This window comes from Marasmius oreades, chromosome 2 (genome assembly GCF_018924745.1).
Source record: "Marasmius oreades isolate 03SP1 chromosome 2, whole genome shotgun sequence".
NCBI classification, from domain to species: domain Eukaryota; kingdom Fungi; phylum Basidiomycota; class Agaricomycetes; order Agaricales; family Marasmiaceae; genus Marasmius; species Marasmius oreades.
Window position 1 is genome coordinate 2,128,041 of NC_057324.1, and position 15,768 is coordinate 2,143,808.

At 47.3% G+C, this 15,768-nt stretch overlaps 8 protein-coding genes across 9 annotated transcripts; 5 read left to right on the top strand and 3 right to left on the bottom strand.

Annotated features, from left to right (window-relative positions):
- Window positions 1-45: 45 nt before the first annotated feature.
- On the top strand, window positions 46-766 carry E1B28_004335 (uncharacterized protein; the record flags this gene model as incomplete). Its single annotated transcript, XM_043148804.1, has 3 exons — window positions 46-301; window positions 357-426; window positions 484-766. 3 exons carry the CDS (start codon window positions 46-48, stop codon window positions 764-766), a joined length of 609 nt encoding a protein of 202 aa, XP_043013406.1.
- A 142-nt stretch (window positions 767-908) lies between these two features.
- E1B28_004336 (uncharacterized protein) lies at window positions 909-2,736 on the top strand (the record flags this gene model as incomplete). Its single annotated transcript, XM_043148805.1, has 4 exons — window positions 909-1,130; window positions 1,182-1,355; window positions 1,409-1,479; window positions 1,533-2,736. 4 exons carry the CDS (start codon window positions 909-911, stop codon window positions 2,734-2,736), a joined length of 1,671 nt encoding a protein of 556 aa, XP_043013407.1.
- A 436-nt stretch (window positions 2,737-3,172) lies between these two features.
- Window positions 3,173-6,144, bottom strand: E1B28_004337 (uncharacterized protein; the record flags this gene model as incomplete). The annotated part of the gene is made up of 8 exons (XM_043148806.1): window positions 3,173-3,632; window positions 3,688-3,743; window positions 3,796-4,169; window positions 4,236-4,413; window positions 4,467-5,188; window positions 5,242-5,435; window positions 5,486-5,850; window positions 5,923-6,144. 8 exons carry the CDS (start codon window positions 6,142-6,144, stop codon window positions 3,173-3,175), a joined length of 2,571 nt encoding a protein of 856 aa, XP_043013408.1.
- Window positions 6,145-6,377: 233 nt separating this feature from the next.
- E1B28_004338 (uncharacterized protein) lies at window positions 6,378-9,305 on the bottom strand. 2 transcript variants are annotated; one of them, XM_043148807.1, is made up of 17 exons: window positions 9,098-9,305; window positions 8,861-9,011; window positions 8,683-8,768; window positions 8,603-8,621; window positions 8,415-8,536; window positions 8,349-8,366; window positions 8,275-8,279; window positions 8,177-8,192; window positions 8,097-8,127; window positions 7,899-8,032; window positions 7,741-7,841; window positions 7,662-7,674; window positions 7,562-7,602; window positions 7,457-7,499; window positions 7,370-7,389; window positions 7,286-7,303; window positions 6,378-7,231 (listed from the first exon to the last, which is right to left on the bottom strand). In XM_043148807.1, the coding sequence occupies exons 1-17, from the start codon at window positions 9,207-9,209 to the stop codon at window positions 6,719-6,721; spliced, it is 1,443 nt and encodes a 480-aa protein (XP_043013409.1). In that variant the 5' UTR covers window positions 9,210-9,305; the 3' UTR covers window positions 6,378-6,718. The 2 variants fall into 2 exon arrangements, with proteins under 2 accessions (XP_043013409.1, XP_043013410.1); XM_043148808.1 differs by having other exon boundaries at window positions 6,378-6,700; window positions 6,758-7,231; window positions 8,603-9,011.
- A 333-nt stretch (window positions 9,306-9,638) lies between these two features.
- E1B28_004339 (uncharacterized protein) lies at window positions 9,639-10,245 on the bottom strand (the record flags this gene model as incomplete). Its single annotated transcript, XM_043148809.1, has 4 exons — window positions 9,639-9,791; window positions 9,844-9,922; window positions 9,990-10,130; window positions 10,187-10,245. 4 exons carry the CDS (start codon window positions 10,243-10,245, stop codon window positions 9,639-9,641), a joined length of 432 nt encoding a protein of 143 aa, XP_043013411.1.
- Window positions 10,246-10,762: 517 nt separating this feature from the next.
- Window positions 10,763-11,963, top strand: E1B28_004340 (uncharacterized protein; the record flags this gene model as incomplete). The annotated part of the gene is made up of 5 exons (XM_043148810.1): window positions 10,763-11,123; window positions 11,203-11,351; window positions 11,403-11,494; window positions 11,555-11,602; window positions 11,675-11,963. 5 exons carry the CDS (start codon window positions 10,763-10,765, stop codon window positions 11,961-11,963), a joined length of 939 nt encoding a protein of 312 aa, XP_043013412.1.
- A 135-nt stretch (window positions 11,964-12,098) lies between these two features.
- E1B28_004341 (uncharacterized protein) lies at window positions 12,099-13,761 on the top strand (the record flags this gene model as incomplete). The annotated part of the gene is made up of 9 exons (XM_043148811.1): window positions 12,099-12,178; window positions 12,239-12,303; window positions 12,366-12,466; window positions 12,520-12,658; window positions 12,731-13,012; window positions 13,080-13,164; window positions 13,216-13,450; window positions 13,504-13,569; window positions 13,624-13,761. 9 exons carry the CDS (start codon window positions 12,099-12,101, stop codon window positions 13,759-13,761), a joined length of 1,191 nt encoding a protein of 396 aa, XP_043013413.1.
- A 340-nt stretch (window positions 13,762-14,101) lies between these two features.
- On the top strand, window positions 14,102-15,654 carry E1B28_004342 (uncharacterized protein; the record flags this gene model as incomplete). The annotated part of the gene is made up of 7 exons (XM_043148812.1): window positions 14,102-14,231; window positions 14,290-14,367; window positions 14,425-14,485; window positions 14,548-14,639; window positions 14,688-14,789; window positions 14,844-14,912; window positions 14,979-15,654. 7 exons carry the CDS (start codon window positions 14,102-14,104, stop codon window positions 15,518-15,520), a joined length of 1,074 nt encoding a protein of 357 aa, XP_043013414.1. The 3' UTR covers window positions 15,521-15,654.
- Window positions 15,655-15,768: the final 114 nt, after the last annotated feature.

The window sequence follows — 15,768 nt, forward strand, 5'->3', positions numbered from 1 at the left end:
TGCGTGTTGTCGGACGCCTCACGTGACACTTCTCTTCCACTTACCATGGCCAAGACAAAAAAAGACCCCAAAGATGCAGCGGAGGCTACAGCAGATATAGAAATGGTCGATATCGAGGAAAAGGTGATTTTCCAGCTCTCGAATGCTCAGTCTGAACTCGAACGCGCCAATTTCCAGTCGCCAAAAAAGTCTAAGAAAGAGACAACAGAAATAATAATTCCCATTGAAGATTTATCCCCACTGGCAAAACCGCTCGCTCAAAAGAAACTCCTGAAAAAACTGAACAAGACTATAAAGAAAGGTGTCCAAAGGCAGAATGAGAAGCACATTTACAGTACTGACGCTTGTTACCTTAGCTTCCAAGGCGCGCCAGATTAAAAGAGGTGTCAAGGAGGTCGTGAAAGGAATAAGGAAGGGCGAAAAAGGGTGCGTCTCTATTAATCCATGTATATTCTGGACTGGCATTGAACAGCGTTTTTGCAGTCTTCTCATCCTTGCGGCTGACATTAGTCCAATCGACATAATATCTCACCTTCCGGTCCTGAGCGAAGAAGCTGGCGTCCCGTACGTTTTCGTATCCTCAAAAGAAGAACTTGGTTATGCAAGTTCGACAAAGCGACCGACGAGCTGTGTGATGATTTGCCCTGATCAAAAGAAAAAGGCGAAGCGGAAAGAAGGAAAGGACGACAAGGAAGATGATTACAAGGACCTCTATGAGGAGTGCTATCGTGAGGTGGAGAAGATGGATACCCAGATTGTATTTTAGTATGTTAGTTTTCGTACCATACATGTATACAGTTTCCGTACTCCGAGGTTAAATTGACTTTTCACACGATCATTATTTCTTATCTTCCTTCCCTTCACCCCTCTAATTCACATTCTCTAATACCCCCTTCTTCATCCCAACAATGCCTCCTGCAAAGACCAAAACCACCAACGGTCCTTCAGGGAAGGGCAAGATCGCTGTATCTGCCAATGAAATGACCACCCCCATCTCCACCGTTCCCAGTGAGAAGAAGGCCACGTCGGACGCACCCACACCGTCTACAGGAGGGAAACCAGACAAGAAAACATACGAAGAAGAGCAACAGAGGTTGAAGGGTGAAATTGATGCTGTTCAGGTTAAGCTTGTGAGAACTCTTTCTTTAACCACCCAGCATTGCATTGACCACGTATACTAGTCGGGCGTGAAGGAAAAGATTGGCCTTGCTACCAAAGGAAGCTCAGGGAACGAGAGACGCAATGCTCTCAAAGCCGAGCTCGATAGCATCAGGGACCAGCAGTCCTCCAACAAAATGTCCAGAGGTAAAATCCTTGACCAGGTTAAATCTTATCAGGATTCCATTGGAAAGAAAGTGAGAATTTGAATTCTTGATACATGTACCATGTTGACCGTGCGTCATAATAGATCAAAGACTTGCAGGCGGCGAAGACTAAAATCCCTTACAAAAGCGTGGCAGAGGTCGATGCTCACATCAAGTGCGTATCACAGCGACCTAGCGTATGTGTCTCATTAAAACATGTTCTTGTAGAAACTTGGAGAACCAGGTGGAGTCTGGAAGCATGAAGCTCGCGGACGAAAAACGTGCGTTGCAGGAGATAAGTCAATGCAAACGGAATCGACGAGCTGTCGAGAGCTTCCAGGCCGACCAGGATGCCATCGAAACGGAGCGTCAGAAAGTTGATGAACTCAAGAAACTACTCGATGATCCTGAGTCCAAGGCAATCTCCGAGCGCTATGAGAAGATCAAGGCAGATTTGGATGCATTGAAGAAGGAGGAGGACGAGGCCTACCAAGGCCGATCGAAGCTTTTCGAGGAACGTGATACTCTTCAGGCGCAGGTTAACGTCCTATACAATGAAAAGAGGGAGTCCAGTCAGAAGTACCGGGAGGCAAATGATCGCTACTGGACGAAGGTTAACGAGGACAAGGCTCGTCGCGCGGAGAAGGCCAAGGCTCAACGAGCTGCAGAGGAAGCACAAAAGAAACAAGAGATTGCTCAGCGGCTTAGGGAAGAGGCCGAGATTCCTGCTTTCCAGGCTCAAATTGAGGACTGTCAGACCCTCATCGACGCATTGTCTGGAAAGTCAACCGGAGAAGTCACGTTCAAGAGTACGCCTTTACAGCCTGAAAGGGGCGAAATCGCCGGTGTTGCTAAGCTCGAAATACGGAAAGTGGAGGCAGCGCCCGAAGGCATGGTCCCACGTAAGAAAAAGAATGATGACGACGAGAACTATTTTGTCGGAAGCAAGGGCAAAAGCAAAGGCACCAAGAAGCCTCCCGCCAAGTCCAACGGCAATGCTGACGCTGCTCCTGCATCGGCAGCCAGTTCATCACAGCTCAACCTCCCCTTCTCAACTCTTTCGGCTTTGCTTTCCCTATCCATCCCTCCCCCCACCTCCACTGTTGACGTCCCTCGTGTGATAGAGAACGTCAAGACTAAAAAGGCCTGGTTCGAAGCTAACCAGGCCCGTGTCACTGCTGAAAGCATCACCAAGGCGGACGCAGAAATTCAGCGGCTTCTGTACGAATCGTCGAAGGAAGCCGGCAAGTCCCAGGACTCCATGACAAGCGAAATCATTCCTCCCAACGGAGGAGGTGAACGTCCTGGAGAGCCTGCACCTACCCCGAACGTCCATGATATGGCCTCAGTTGCTGTCCCGACTGAAGAAGTTGATAGCAAATTGGAGGTCGTTCAGGAGCAAAATGGCGAGGCACATGCAGAAGCCCAGTAAGGGAATGCGTGGATACGATAGACTATTTATTAGAACGAAGTAGCCTTGTCAGTTATGTGAAAAGCCATTCGCATATCATTATAATGGAACACTCGTGTGAAGTTGTGTTGTGGGCTTTCTTTTGTTATGGGTTAAAGGTACTTAGATAGCGACAACATCTTGCACTACAATAAGGAACGTGAAAAGAACAGTTCAGAAGTAGAACGAAGTAAGTGATACAAACAGTTGACACAGCGACAAACGAGGAAGTAAAGATATCGGGAATCATGGAACCGGTGAACGACAAACGAACAAAAGACGTAAAGTAAAGAATCCTTTGAAAGAAAGACGATTAGAAAGGTATTAAAATCTCCACGACCCAAGTAATAAGACGGAAGAGAAGTCCATCAAAAAGCAAAAGGCAAACCCAGCCATTCCGTGTCCAAACATACACAGATCACTCCGTTTTTACTTCGGGTTCGTGGTCCGACTCGCTTCCCGGTGTTGCGGAAGGTTGCATATTCATTTCCTGTGTCGAGAATCCAACATCGAAGTTTCCTGAGGGTGGAAAGTCGAAACTGGAAAGTTCAGACGAGTGGACATTCGAGAGTGAGGTTTCATTTGATGGGGACGTGTCCATATATGAGAGCCCGGCATAACCATCGGAGTTGAATGAAGCTGATGGGTCGATGGAACCAGCAGGGAATGGGTCATTTTGAAGGGCAGCGAGCATGCTCGACGTCGTGGGTGTATGAGCCATTAAGTGCTGTGGACGGACGTCGATGGAATTGAAGCTTTCCTGGCCTGCCATCGGCGACAATGAGAAGAACTGTTGTTGCATCATCGGTTCAACCGATGCCGCCACGGAATTTGTCGAAAGGGCCACGCTTCTGAGAACATTTACCGCAATCCAATCACTGCAGATGCCAAAGATGAGGGTTCACTACTTGGACATCGGAAAGGAATTCTTACTCTAAAAACAATTTCAATATCTGGAAAGCCCCAAAAGCAGGGTCGCTCCGGATTGTCTGGAAGTAGATTGAATACCCTGACGGAAAATCGTTGCAAGTAGTAGCTTACCAGATCTCTCATTACCTGACTCGTAACATAACCCCAACGGATGAGAACGCTCCGCGAGCTCATTGTACTCCTATCTTCCCCACCATGATTTCCTCTAACACTTCCCATCAATCGGTCGCAGCACTTGTCTGCCCAACTCATCACCTCTCTGACTGGTTCAGACGTCTTGGAAAGACTATCCATCATCGCGACAAACTCCATCTCCAGAAGCTGTACTAAATCTTCATGGCGGCAATTGCAGACCAAGGCAGATTGATTTCGGACGGACTCAAAGTCGACTTTTTGCCAGGACCTACGCATTTCGGCCAGCTGCTTCTGGTTCGTCAGAACAGTGTTGAGGGCTTGAGTGACTTGATAAATGTCTAAAAATCGTACTGAAACGCGGATGTGATGTTAATACGAATGGTGTTCAGTGGGTAACGTCTTAAACCTGAACTCACGAACAAGATGTCCGAATCGAGCGCCTAATTCCACTTTAGGTTCCACAAAGGTATTCCCATAATCATTCAAAGCAACCAACAAAATCTTTTCCATCTTGTGCGCGAATTGACGAAGGTTTGTTAAGGAAGTGGTGGGTATCGGCGAGAGCATTTGTGACCGCAGGAACTCCAATATTTCCTGTTAGAAGTCAACAAAAAAAAAGCGGTAAGCCAAAAATGGTTAGAACGCACATCATAAACAATGGCATCAGCTTTCGCCATTAGACCGGCAATTGCGGGAGCATGTACGACTTCTCTATGATTTCCCCCCAAACTCGACCAGAACGTTCGCAAATTGATCTCAAATTGATCAAAACGGAATGTCCTCACATTCTCTAACAAAAGATCAAGGTGATCTTGAAACCAGCCCCAGACCTCTCGAGCCGCTATACCATGCGGAGAAGTGGAGCTTGCACCCACAGCCTCCTCAATCGAGGGGAAATGAGGAAATTGCCGGACGGAAACAGCCTGTTGGCTGCTTAGGTACTGGGTAGGATTAGTGGAGGAAGCCCCACTAGGCTGAGCGGGAAGCGATGATTCGACCTGAGGATGACGCCTGATGGAGGCCTGAGGAGGGAATGTGCTATTCGTGGGCCGGAGGTGCGATTGGACCTGAGACAATAGCGTTTGGGCAGTTGGTGTTTTGTCACTCAAGTCGGGAAAAGCGTTGGATTTGGCATCAGGGGCTCCTAGTGTGAGAGAGTTCCTCTTGGAAGAGCTGGCGCCTTCAGAGTCATCGTCATCGTCCTCGTCTGAGCGCTCTTCACTCCTCCTTTGGGATGACTCGGAGGACTGCTCCTGAGCCATTCGTGCAGCTGCATTCACAGAAGATTGACCCGCGTGGTTGTTGGATTTGTGAATATAATTTTGAAGGAACTCTGCTTCCGCTGACGTTGCAGGCCGTATACCACAATCTACCATCAGAGTTTGATAAGCACTTGCATGATGAACAATAGATGCCACGTACAATGATATTTGCTATTCCCTCTGACACCGAGTCGTCTTGTTTTGATAGTGGGAAAGCATAGTCGAATAGCCTTGCCCAACGTCGCAGTGTTAATGGAGGGAATATTATACTGTTCGCAGACTCGGCGGTAAGAGAAATAAAGGCCTTGCCTAGGAACGTTTCCATCAGGATATGGAGCATAATTGGCAGTCAACCTAGAACGAGTTATTTAAGATTGCAGCAAGTGATTGAATTAGGGACACACCAGGCCTGCACAAAAATCTGTTTCGCCCTGTCAGAAGCGCTGGTGGTAGTAGCTGCGTTAACGTTAGCGGCCAACTTTTCCAGGGCTTGGTCGTTATTCAGAGTCATCCTCCCAAATGCTCCAGCTGCATGTAAAGTATCTTGACTTGGAGCTATGGTGTGCAATGGAGGGCCGCCACCGTACATGTTATGATAGTCAGGGGGAGATGGGCCCAAGTACATGGAAATATCGTCCGTCTCGCTCGAAGAAGAATGTACGCTGTCGGTATCTCTTGGATAAGGCGAAGCAGCAGCTCTCGCTCTGATGTGAGATGGACGAAGGTGATTTTTCAAAGCAGGGTTGTTCACGTTGTGGTTTGGCGGAGACTGATGGAGATGATTGTTGGTAATTATGATTATTTAGTACAGATGAAGCGAAAAAGATGTGAAAAGACGTACAGGATCACCGTGCAGGACTGGATTGTGCTGATTCAAATGATAGGTCGCACGATAGACCTCTTCTGGAGAAGGCATCCCTGCTTGCATCCTGGCGAGGCCATGAGAAGACTGAGGCCTTGAGCTGGAAGATGAAGAGACCGAGTTGGAACGAGAATGGGAGTGAGCTGGAAGAAAATCGAGGGGGATTGAGGCGGACATGATCTGCATGTTGACTGCAGCCATATAACGATGAGGAAAAGGAGGAAGAGAGCGGCACTGAGAGAAAGAGCCCGGAATCCCGCCGGATGCTGAGAAATAAAAAGAGAAAGAAAAGAACGGAAGGAAGTCAGTCCAAGCTTGGTGGTAGATGATAGATGTAACGGCGACGACCTGAGAAGAAGTGAGATAGCTGCGTTACTCTAATAACTCTTTTCCCCGTCGCCAGGCAGCGAGACGCCTTATTTCCAAGGTTACTTGCGGCTGTGCTCACATGATATATTCCCACGTATTACTCCCGCCCTAAATACATGTACTCCTTGAACCGCCTCCCCAGTTTCTTCCCCCTGCTATGACCAAGTCTCAACGCAAGTTCATACCACGATCCAACTGTCAAATCACTCATCCCGTACGGCGCGTACTTGCTCTGGGTTATCGTTCCATTTCGCAACGATTTTGGCAGTAGCTTCTGCGGTATAGGGCCGTCCTCCGATGTCAAAACATCTGCTTTGTACGTCGTGTATTCCAATCTGAACTGGGGATGTTTTCCTTCACCTGAATTCCATAGATCGGGGATATAATACTGTGCGTAAAACCCGCCCTATATAAATTGATGTAATAAAAGATTCAAATCTCGCACCTGAGCATATCCCGTAGGTGTCCAACGTTGATTCTTTCGAGGCGGCGACTCCGGGTCAGAATGCCAGCTATCGTTACTGAGATGACACTTCCACGACATTCGGAATGGCTCCTCAGCACAATGAACTGATTTGTCCCCGTGTCCTCCTCGATGATGCCCAGGTTTGCGTTTCCCGCCCTTCTTTTTCTTTTTCTTCTTCTTCTTCTTCTCCAGATTCCCTGTCATCTCTACCCCCGAAACATTATACGAAAAAATCCGAAACGTTGGCAGGTAGGGGTTCGGCACAACTGGCGGAGAAACGTTGATTACCGCATATTCATCCAGTTCAACTTTCGATAGCCCTGGCAACGTCCCAAAATCGTCAATAATCGCGTCGTATAGATCTCCATCAGCATCAGCAGTGCTTTCGATCTCTGTCTTCGCAACTTGTTGATCAAGTTCCAACTCCAGGTCTCCTGCCTCAAGAAAGAAGAACTGAAACATTACATCAGTAACCATTGATCCCTCCTTCAGGATGCAAGAACTCACATGATCTGAATTCATGTGCTGTATCCAAGCAATCCGTGCCCCGACTATCAGAGATCACCTTCCACGGCAATAACCAAAACGTACCCCGAAAAGATGACCAAGGACTTCATCATACATATATCAAAAAGACTCAATCAACAACAGTAATGAACAGACAGCGGGAACGCTTACTAGTGTCTTGATATCTCAACGCCAGGTCTACGTACCTGACGTACTATACAAAATTAAAAGGTAAGTGTGAGTGACCGCTGGTATTAAATAACGTAACATACTCACACATTCAGGAAAATAGTTGCCTCTAGATGGAGGGACATGTCCTGAACGGAAAAAAGAGTAATTTGCCTACATCCAGCATTTCCATGGTGACAAAGCTGACCTGATAACCACACCTGAATCGAATATACCTGTGTCAAAAGAGAATACCCTAGTTGAATGATGAAATGTTATCAACGAACCCGCAGCCCACGCTCTCTAAACATTTTTAGCTGTACCTCGAGCCAATCAAGCTGTAGGTTCCCTGGATCGCTGAGCTCATTGAACGGACATCCGTTTACGGCTAAAGAAAGGGCAGTCTCATGGGTTTAACACCGCAGCCACAACTGGAACCACTTACCTTTATTGGCGTCATAAAAATACATCGTGTTGAGGGACACCACAGCCAAATGATCCGCAATTACCTCTACACTGTAGTAGGCACCGCGCTGGAAGACCTGACGGTATGGGAACGGAATAAATTCTTGCCATATTCTGGACAAGGACGGATGTTCAGTTCTGTGTGCCGACTATCATTGAGCAAGCAAGTAAAGCGTACGATGAAAAGTGGCTGGTTATGTCATTAGGCCCTGCGAACACCATAAAATACGTGTAGAGCCGACAACGGTGGACAAATACCTGGCAAGAGGATATTCTATTGAACCCACCAGACAAACCGAAGTTCACACCCGCGGGTAAGTAAGATATCATTCTTCTCATGAAGTGAACGAACGCACGTGCGCTTCAAGTATAAGTTCCAGAACGAGTAAGTTGCAGGAATCCGCGTGGTATTAGGGGAGAGGGTACTGACGCCAGACGTCGTTGTTTCCTGAAGAAGATTGGGGAGGCGTAAGCATTAAGACCGATGGTCACTAACCTAAGGATGGTATCACTGGAACTCCCTTCTTCAAGAACACGTCCTTCATCTTCTGCGCCACTGCTCGGTTCAAATCATATATTTCAAAGGTCGTACGTGGGAGTTTCCTATCGTTATCGTGCCTAGAATAAGAGGATATGAGTTGAGTTGCATGAACGGCTGCATGGTATGCGTCATGAACAACGTACCTGGCGTTATCGCCCGTCCCTTTTCATTCAGTCAACAAAATCGTCATGAGACTACCCACACAAAGAAAGGCGTAACTGACAGATCACAAAATCAATCTGTGACGCCCAATTCTTTTCCAAAAAGTCCAGAGTGTAATTAGTGAATCTAAGGGGGGAATCACAATCTCTGAATGTCCCGGCGCACCACACACATGCGTCGCAAGGAATGAATATGTATACTTGACACGCGTGGGTGATTGCCCAGTGTCAGAAACTCACGAATAAGGAGTTCCATAATAACCAGCCCGTTTCTTTTTCTTCTTTGGCTTAGACCGATGGCAGGCCTTAGATATGGAGGTTCCTTCAACATAATGTGGGTCTGGATGCATATCTGTGATTTGGAGGAAACGACCGTGAAGCTGCCGGGGTTCTTTCGGATTCGTAGTAGTTATTGAGCGCCATGATTACCAGTTAGGAAATATACTACACACAGTAGATGAAACTATTGCAACTCACTTGCGACCGCATAGACCTCACTACTGATCTCAAACGTGGACTGAACAGGTCCACATACTGCATGTGAGAACGACGCCGCCACGATTAAAAGATGAAAGCGAGAGGTAAACATTGCAGGACGATGTCGGTGGGCAGGCTGATAAAAGTGGAGAAGGTCAAGTAATGAAAGCGGGCCCAGGGAGAGTAAACCCTCAAACTCCGTCGACAGCGTCACCAGTAACTGTGGGGAATAGAGTCGCGGTCACACACAGCTTCGAACGCACGTTGGTGACCTGAGAAGCAGGCCAAATTGATAGGGGTACACTCTAAAAAATCAGTATTTGTATGAATGATGCGGTTACAAGTACAGTACATACAGATTAATATTATAAAAAAGCAGTTTGCGTCGACAACGGATATACAGTATGCATGAGAAAGATAACTAGAAAGTGTGAATGTCAAAGAACCATGAGGAGTGGCGAAAAGTAAGGCCAGGCGACGTGTATGCGTTTCCCTTTCTAATTTCTTTCTTTCTGTTTTGGTTTATTTCTTCTATGATTGTTCACTTGGTGCTGATGAATGGAGGCGGCGTGGAATGATTTTTAGAGAAGCTCGACCGTGATGGTGTGGGATTAGGGTGCATCGCGAGAAGGATTGACGTATTGTCTCCGGTATCAAGGACCGCGCGTATCGATTGCTCGGCCTGCATACAAACCTGTGCATGGACTAGTCAGAAGAGGAAAATACCTGAACCATTCATGACTCACCCTGCTATAGCCTCCCGGTTCTAAAGTCGACCGACTGCGAGCAATGGTGTTATGTATAGCATCGTAAGCATATCTTTTCCTTAGTCATAGATGTAGAACATGAGTCATCGCAAAATTCTTCTCCGCGAACGAAAGAGAGAACATACAGAACGTTTTCGAGCTCTTTGCGTGTCCGTGGCAATATGAAGAGGTCCGCGCCACTAAGGTAACGATCGAAAGCCCTGTACGAAGCACATCCGGCGACCAAGGCCTCGTCGATGTGGTCATTGACACCATTACACTGCTCACTATAAATTGAGGGATGATCAGGACTATTAGTAAGGCGAAACAATACGATACGTACGATAGATGAGAGTGAGCAACAGCTTCAGGTGTATGAGGAGCTAGGAATTTGTCCATCATTGTGTGGCGAAGGGGAAGTAGGTGGTGGAATGAGAGAGACTAGGTCTGTATGACAGCTAGATGAAAGGGAAACAAATGATGGACTGAACGAGAGTCGGACCCGTTTTATACGGAAGATAAGTGAGAGTGAGGGTCACAGCACAAGCGATTCCTCTGAAAAGAGGTGAGTAATTACCCACGTGCGTCCGATTGATAGAGCGTGAGAGTATGACAAATCAAAGACTATAAGTAGCAAAACAGATATTTTTTAATTTTTTATTTGAGACGGATAATGGACCAATAAAGCCCTTTTTGTAGAAATCTAGAAATCTTGCAGCCCCAACATTCTCTCGCAGTTGCCACTGGTGTGAGCTTTCGTTGGGCTTAAGGAATTTAACGTGGACTATTCTTCCCATCCAAGGGCTTTATACCTCTATAAAAGCCGCAAGACGTATACGACCCCTCGCTTTAGACGACTCCAAGGTTTTCCGAGGACCTCCACATTCTCAGCAAAGTCCGATTCCAACATTTCACCATTATGGTTACGCTCTCCACAGCACCTCAGGCTCCCCGTTCACCCAGTGGAATCATAAGCCCGCTCTATCAGCCTCCCAAGTCTGGTACCGCCTGTCATCAATTCCTCAATCGCGTCAACGCCAAATATGGTCTTTCTCTGGCTTCTTACGACTCACTTTACAGATGGTCTACCACATCTATAGGTGACTTTTGGGAAACCGTCTGGGAAGAAACTCAGATAATCGGTCATATGGGGAACCATGTTGTCGACAGGGATGCGACACCTTCGGATAATCCAGTGTGGTTTGCTGATGCTCGATTGAATTGGGCAGAAAATATGTTGCGATGCAGATCGCACACCCGTATTGCCTTGATCCAAGCCAGTGAGTCCGAGTTTTGTTTACTAGCATTGACCATCCGACGCTAAATCTGCATCTTTGCTCATCATCGTTCGTACTTCAGCCGAACCCATCCATGATCACTTAGCTCCGCCTCTGCGGTCGTGTAGCTATGGGGAACTATACGAATCAGTGAAACATCTCGTGTCCGCATTGCTTCTCGGCGGTTTCAAGTCTGGTGACCGGGCCGCATCATATTCATCGAATTGTATAGTAAGTACCAAGCTGACTTCGGTTAATGGCCTTTCTGATTCGATTATATAGGAAAATGTAGTGGCTTGCCTGGCTACTACAGCCCTCGGTGGAATATGGGTCAGTGCAGCAGCTGACTTCGGTCCTGAAGGAGTTCTAGAAAGGTAGATTACATTCTCTTATATTCCGAGATTTTTCTCCCCGATGCCGTTTCTTTTGCACAGGTTTCAGCAAGTTCAACCCACGTTCATCTTTGCTGTCGATGCCGTTGTGTACGTGCCTCCCATTTGTTCTGCTTACGAGAATTGCCAAGGATGGCTGACGTGTTCTCGCAATGTATTTAGCTACAATGCCAAGGTTCACGACCATACAGGGAAAGTGACTTCCCTCCTTTCGTCTCTCAACGATGTATCCGCGCTCAAACCTAAAGTTATCATCATTCATACCATCCCTAATCCCCACCCAGAGGCTCGTAATGGTTGGAAGAATGATTGGGTTTCATGGGAAGATTTCATCAAGAGTGGTCAAGAAGCACGGCTTGGACATGACGATACTGGTGAAATAAAGTGGGCGAGGCAGTCCTTCGACCACCCTCTCTGGGTATTGTTCAGCTCAGGCACAACTGGTCGGTAAATTTCTGGGGTGTTCTGGCTCCTCGTGACTAACCAGTATCTGGCAGGACGCCCTAAGTACGAGGAGTTACTGTGCTAAAGTTTACCGTCCAATTGAGTCTTCATCATTAGGCCGATCGTGCACAGAGCCGGAGGAATGCTTCTTCAGGCTCGTAAAGAGCTTTCAATCTGCGGTGACATCCAAGAAAGTGATGTTTTTTTCTACTATACAACAACGTGCGTCGGAAGATATTTTCCTGGCATCGATTCGATCACAACCCCTTTCACAAATTTTAGCGGATGGATGATGTGGAATTTCCTCGTCAGTGCTTTGCCGATTGGATGTACCTTGGTACTATATGGTCAGCCTCCACACCAAACCGTTCCTTGTCAGGTTGTCTGATAATACAACATCTCTTCTCAGACGGGAGTCCTCTAAGAGACCCTGCTTATCTTTGGAACTTAGTCGACGAGCTCGGAATCAGTATATTTGGAACGAGCGCGAAGTACATCGATACATTATCGGTAAGAACTTACAGCACTCACAAACTTTTTACCTACGTTCTTCCTCAATACAGAGAAAGTATAAGCCTCGTGAACACCACTCTTTAAAAACTCTCCGTCATATCTATTCTACTGGCTCCCCCCTAGCTCCTCAGTTGTATGACTATGCCTATCAACACATCCGTCCTAACATCTTGTTAGGCTCAATAACAGGTCAAGCCACCCCTCATTAAATCCTTAACCGACGGCTAATAAGATGTATTGACTGTTTTCCACACTCAACAGGCGGCACCGATATTTGTTCCTTATTTGCGGGGATGTGTACTGCGCTCCCCGTTTATCGCGGCGAATTACAATGCCGGATGTTGGGAATGGCGATTGAAAGCTTCGACGCCACTGGGAAGGTTTGCCCACCTAATCAGTCCGGAGAGTTGGTCTGTGTCAAACCCTTCCCTTGCATGCCAGCTGGATTTTGGCCATTGCCGGGATTCGGGACGGAAGGTGCTGTTAAGGTTGCGTGCGAACGATTCTACCAGGCATATTTTACTGAATATCAGGGTATTTGGTGTAAGTCATGCCGGACATTCGTTCTGGTGTTTTTTTTATTGAGGTTCTACCCTCACCGTGTCGCCAGACCACGGAGACCATATCCTGATCACAGAGTCTAAAGGAGGAAACGGTGGAGGGGTTGTAATGTTGGGTCGGTCAGATGGTGTTTTGTGGGTATCCGCGAACTGGTTCACACGAAATCTGGCTGACGAGCTTGGAAGGAATCCGGGAGGAGTACGTTTCGGAAGTGCCGAACTATACGACGTCGTCGAGCACCGTTTCGGACAGGATATCCAAGATTGCCTCGCTGTAGGCCAAAGCATCATGGGCGGAACGGATGAACGAGTTCTGTTATTTGTGAAGTTACATAACGGCGACGAATTGTCGGAAACACTTGTGAAACAGATCAAGGCCGAGATAAGGGCGAAAAGAAGCCCCAGGCATGTTCCATCAAAGGTATGTTTTCTCCCAGACTACGGGATTTCGGACGTCCTAATAGATTTGATCAGATCATACAAGTGAACGATATTCCTTATACACTGAACGGCAAGCGTGTCGAGGTTCCGGTGAAGAAAGTAAGTTGGCATTTGCTATATTGATGCTCTCGGAATTGAACGAACTCTCCAAAGCTCATCAATGGGGCACCTTTGTCGAGTATTAACGCCGCGACTTTGTCCAATCCTAACTCCCTTCTGGTGTATGTCGATTTGGGAGTCGCGCTTCGTGCAGAAGTGGAGAGCACTGCGGTTGTGAATGGGAAAGCTTGATGTGGCCACAATGGCCATGGTGTGTAATTGACCGCCTGTTTCTATATCAGGAAAGATAAGATGCCTCGTTGCAATCAGAAATATCCCAATCTGGAAACCATGGTTCAAAATTTTCAGGTCTGCTCGGCCATAAAAATATTTGTCCCTCTCTTTCTCCTCCTTGAGGGTCTCCCCACCTCCCCCCTTCAATCTGCCTGCGAAACCGTAAACACATTCTCACCTTCTCTGCGAAACCAAACCTTTTCTGCCTCACGAATAGTTACTGTACGACAAGCCGCCGCGCGATATCCTCACGACGTCCATCCAGTCCACCTCGTGTTTACCATTGTTCGGCAATATCATGAGATACACAGATATAAGAACCGCGCATGCGCGCCATGACTCTAGAGCCTCCTCTCATCCCTTGAACTCCTCCCATCGGAAGACCCGTATGCCTTCGTTGTTCAACCTCATTCGCGGAGTTATCTTCGGTGCGTCTTTTTCATAGTGTTGCTGAGTTCCTAGCACCTCTAAACATGCGCCTCGTAGCCTCCGCCATTCTCTTTAGTATAATATGTCTTGCCATGGCGGGACATTTTCAAGCCGTACTTGCTGCTTCAGACCTCAGTGCGTAAACTATTTGTTTACTGCCTTCAGTTGATTGATATGTTTAATCGGAACCAGCTCGCTTTGTACCCTTTGCTATCTTTGTTTGCTCCGCCAGTCTCTTCATCATTACACTTTTGTAGGTGGTTGATCTTTCCTAGGGCGAGAAAAAAATCATCCCAATGCTTTAACTGTTACTAGACTTGGATGCAGTTTATTGCTGAGGGATCGGAACCCCATTTCTACGCGGATAGAGATCACTTGCTTGGGACTTGCTGGAATTCTTTGGCTTGGTACGTCCTCGGCGTATCGACGTGGCCACTTACTAACGTTTATACAAGTGCTTGGTGTTTACCTGACAACGTCCGAATCTCAATCTGCCGACGTCGAATGTTTTGCATCCGAAACCGCTACCAATCCATTGGACGATTCCGCTGCAAGCTGTATGTCCCTGTAATCTCTTTTCCGGGTTGATGTGAAGTAACCTTTCATTTTAGTCCACACAGACCAGTACCAGGCCATGTACAGAGTTTTAATGAGCTTCGCCCTTGTCAACGCTGTTTTGCGTCAGTACTACCCTCTTACAAGTACTTTTGCGTTGTCTTGAAGCCTGACCTTTCCCCCTCCTTCAGTTTTGGCCTCATTTTCCGGGTTGCTCGGATTGGCGTACAAGAAACATAAACAGGGTGACAAACACATGTGGTTAGGGCCTGTTACATCTTGCGCGTGGTTCAACTCCTATAGCAAGCCAGCTAAACGTGGAGGACGAAGCAATCAGACTGGTATTCTTCCCACTAATCGCTCTCGGTCGCAACAACGATACACAGAGGCGCCAGTGAGGAAGCACTCGAGCCGGCGTCAGGCTGAGGCTCCGCTCCCTCCTCCTCCTCCTCCTCCTCCTCCTCCTCCTCCAGAAATGAAAGAGAAGAAACAAAGCTATGCAGATACTAGTCCTTATCGATCAAGACCCGAGCGACAGTTTACCAGCCGTTCTGCACCCGAGAGGCAGCAGTCGGGTCGTTCTACCATGCCAGAAAGACAACGTTCTGGCCGTTCAGGGCCTGAAAGACAACATTCAGGACGACGGCCGTATTCTCCGCCGGGCGGTTCCTTGTCAGAAACATTTGAGCATGGTGGGATGAGGAATCCAAACCGGAACTTGGGCGCCAGATGATGCCTTTTTTTGTATATTTTTGGGTCGACCTAGGTTTATGACTGACCAGCCAGAGTACCTGCGCATGCATGGCCAGTTGTGTATATTTTTATGGATTGGGGAATAAAAATTTGTATGCTCCCTGGAGGTCATCCATTACGTGTTGAGCAAACACGCTGCACAATTTAGGTAAACGGATATCGGCTATGAAGTCAACGAGCACGTGTTCGGCAAGTACAGTACAAAAGAACTTTGCCTTCTAGATTTTA

Excerpts from the sequence above, each read along its gene's own strand:
- E1B28_004338 (XM_043148807.1), bottom strand. The coding sequence starts at position 9,209 with ATGTTTACCTCTCGCTTTCATCTTTTAATCGTGGCGGCGTCGTTCTCA. Across the intron at positions 9,012-9,097 it reads TGAGGTCTATGCGGTCGCAA|AACCCCGGCAGCTTCACGGT; the intron begins GTGAGTTGCAAT and ends CGAATCCGAAAG. Across the intron at positions 7,390-7,456 it reads GTTGAGATATCAAGACACTA|TCCTTGGTCATCTTTTCGGG; the intron begins GTAAGCGTTCCC and ends TGTATGATGAAG.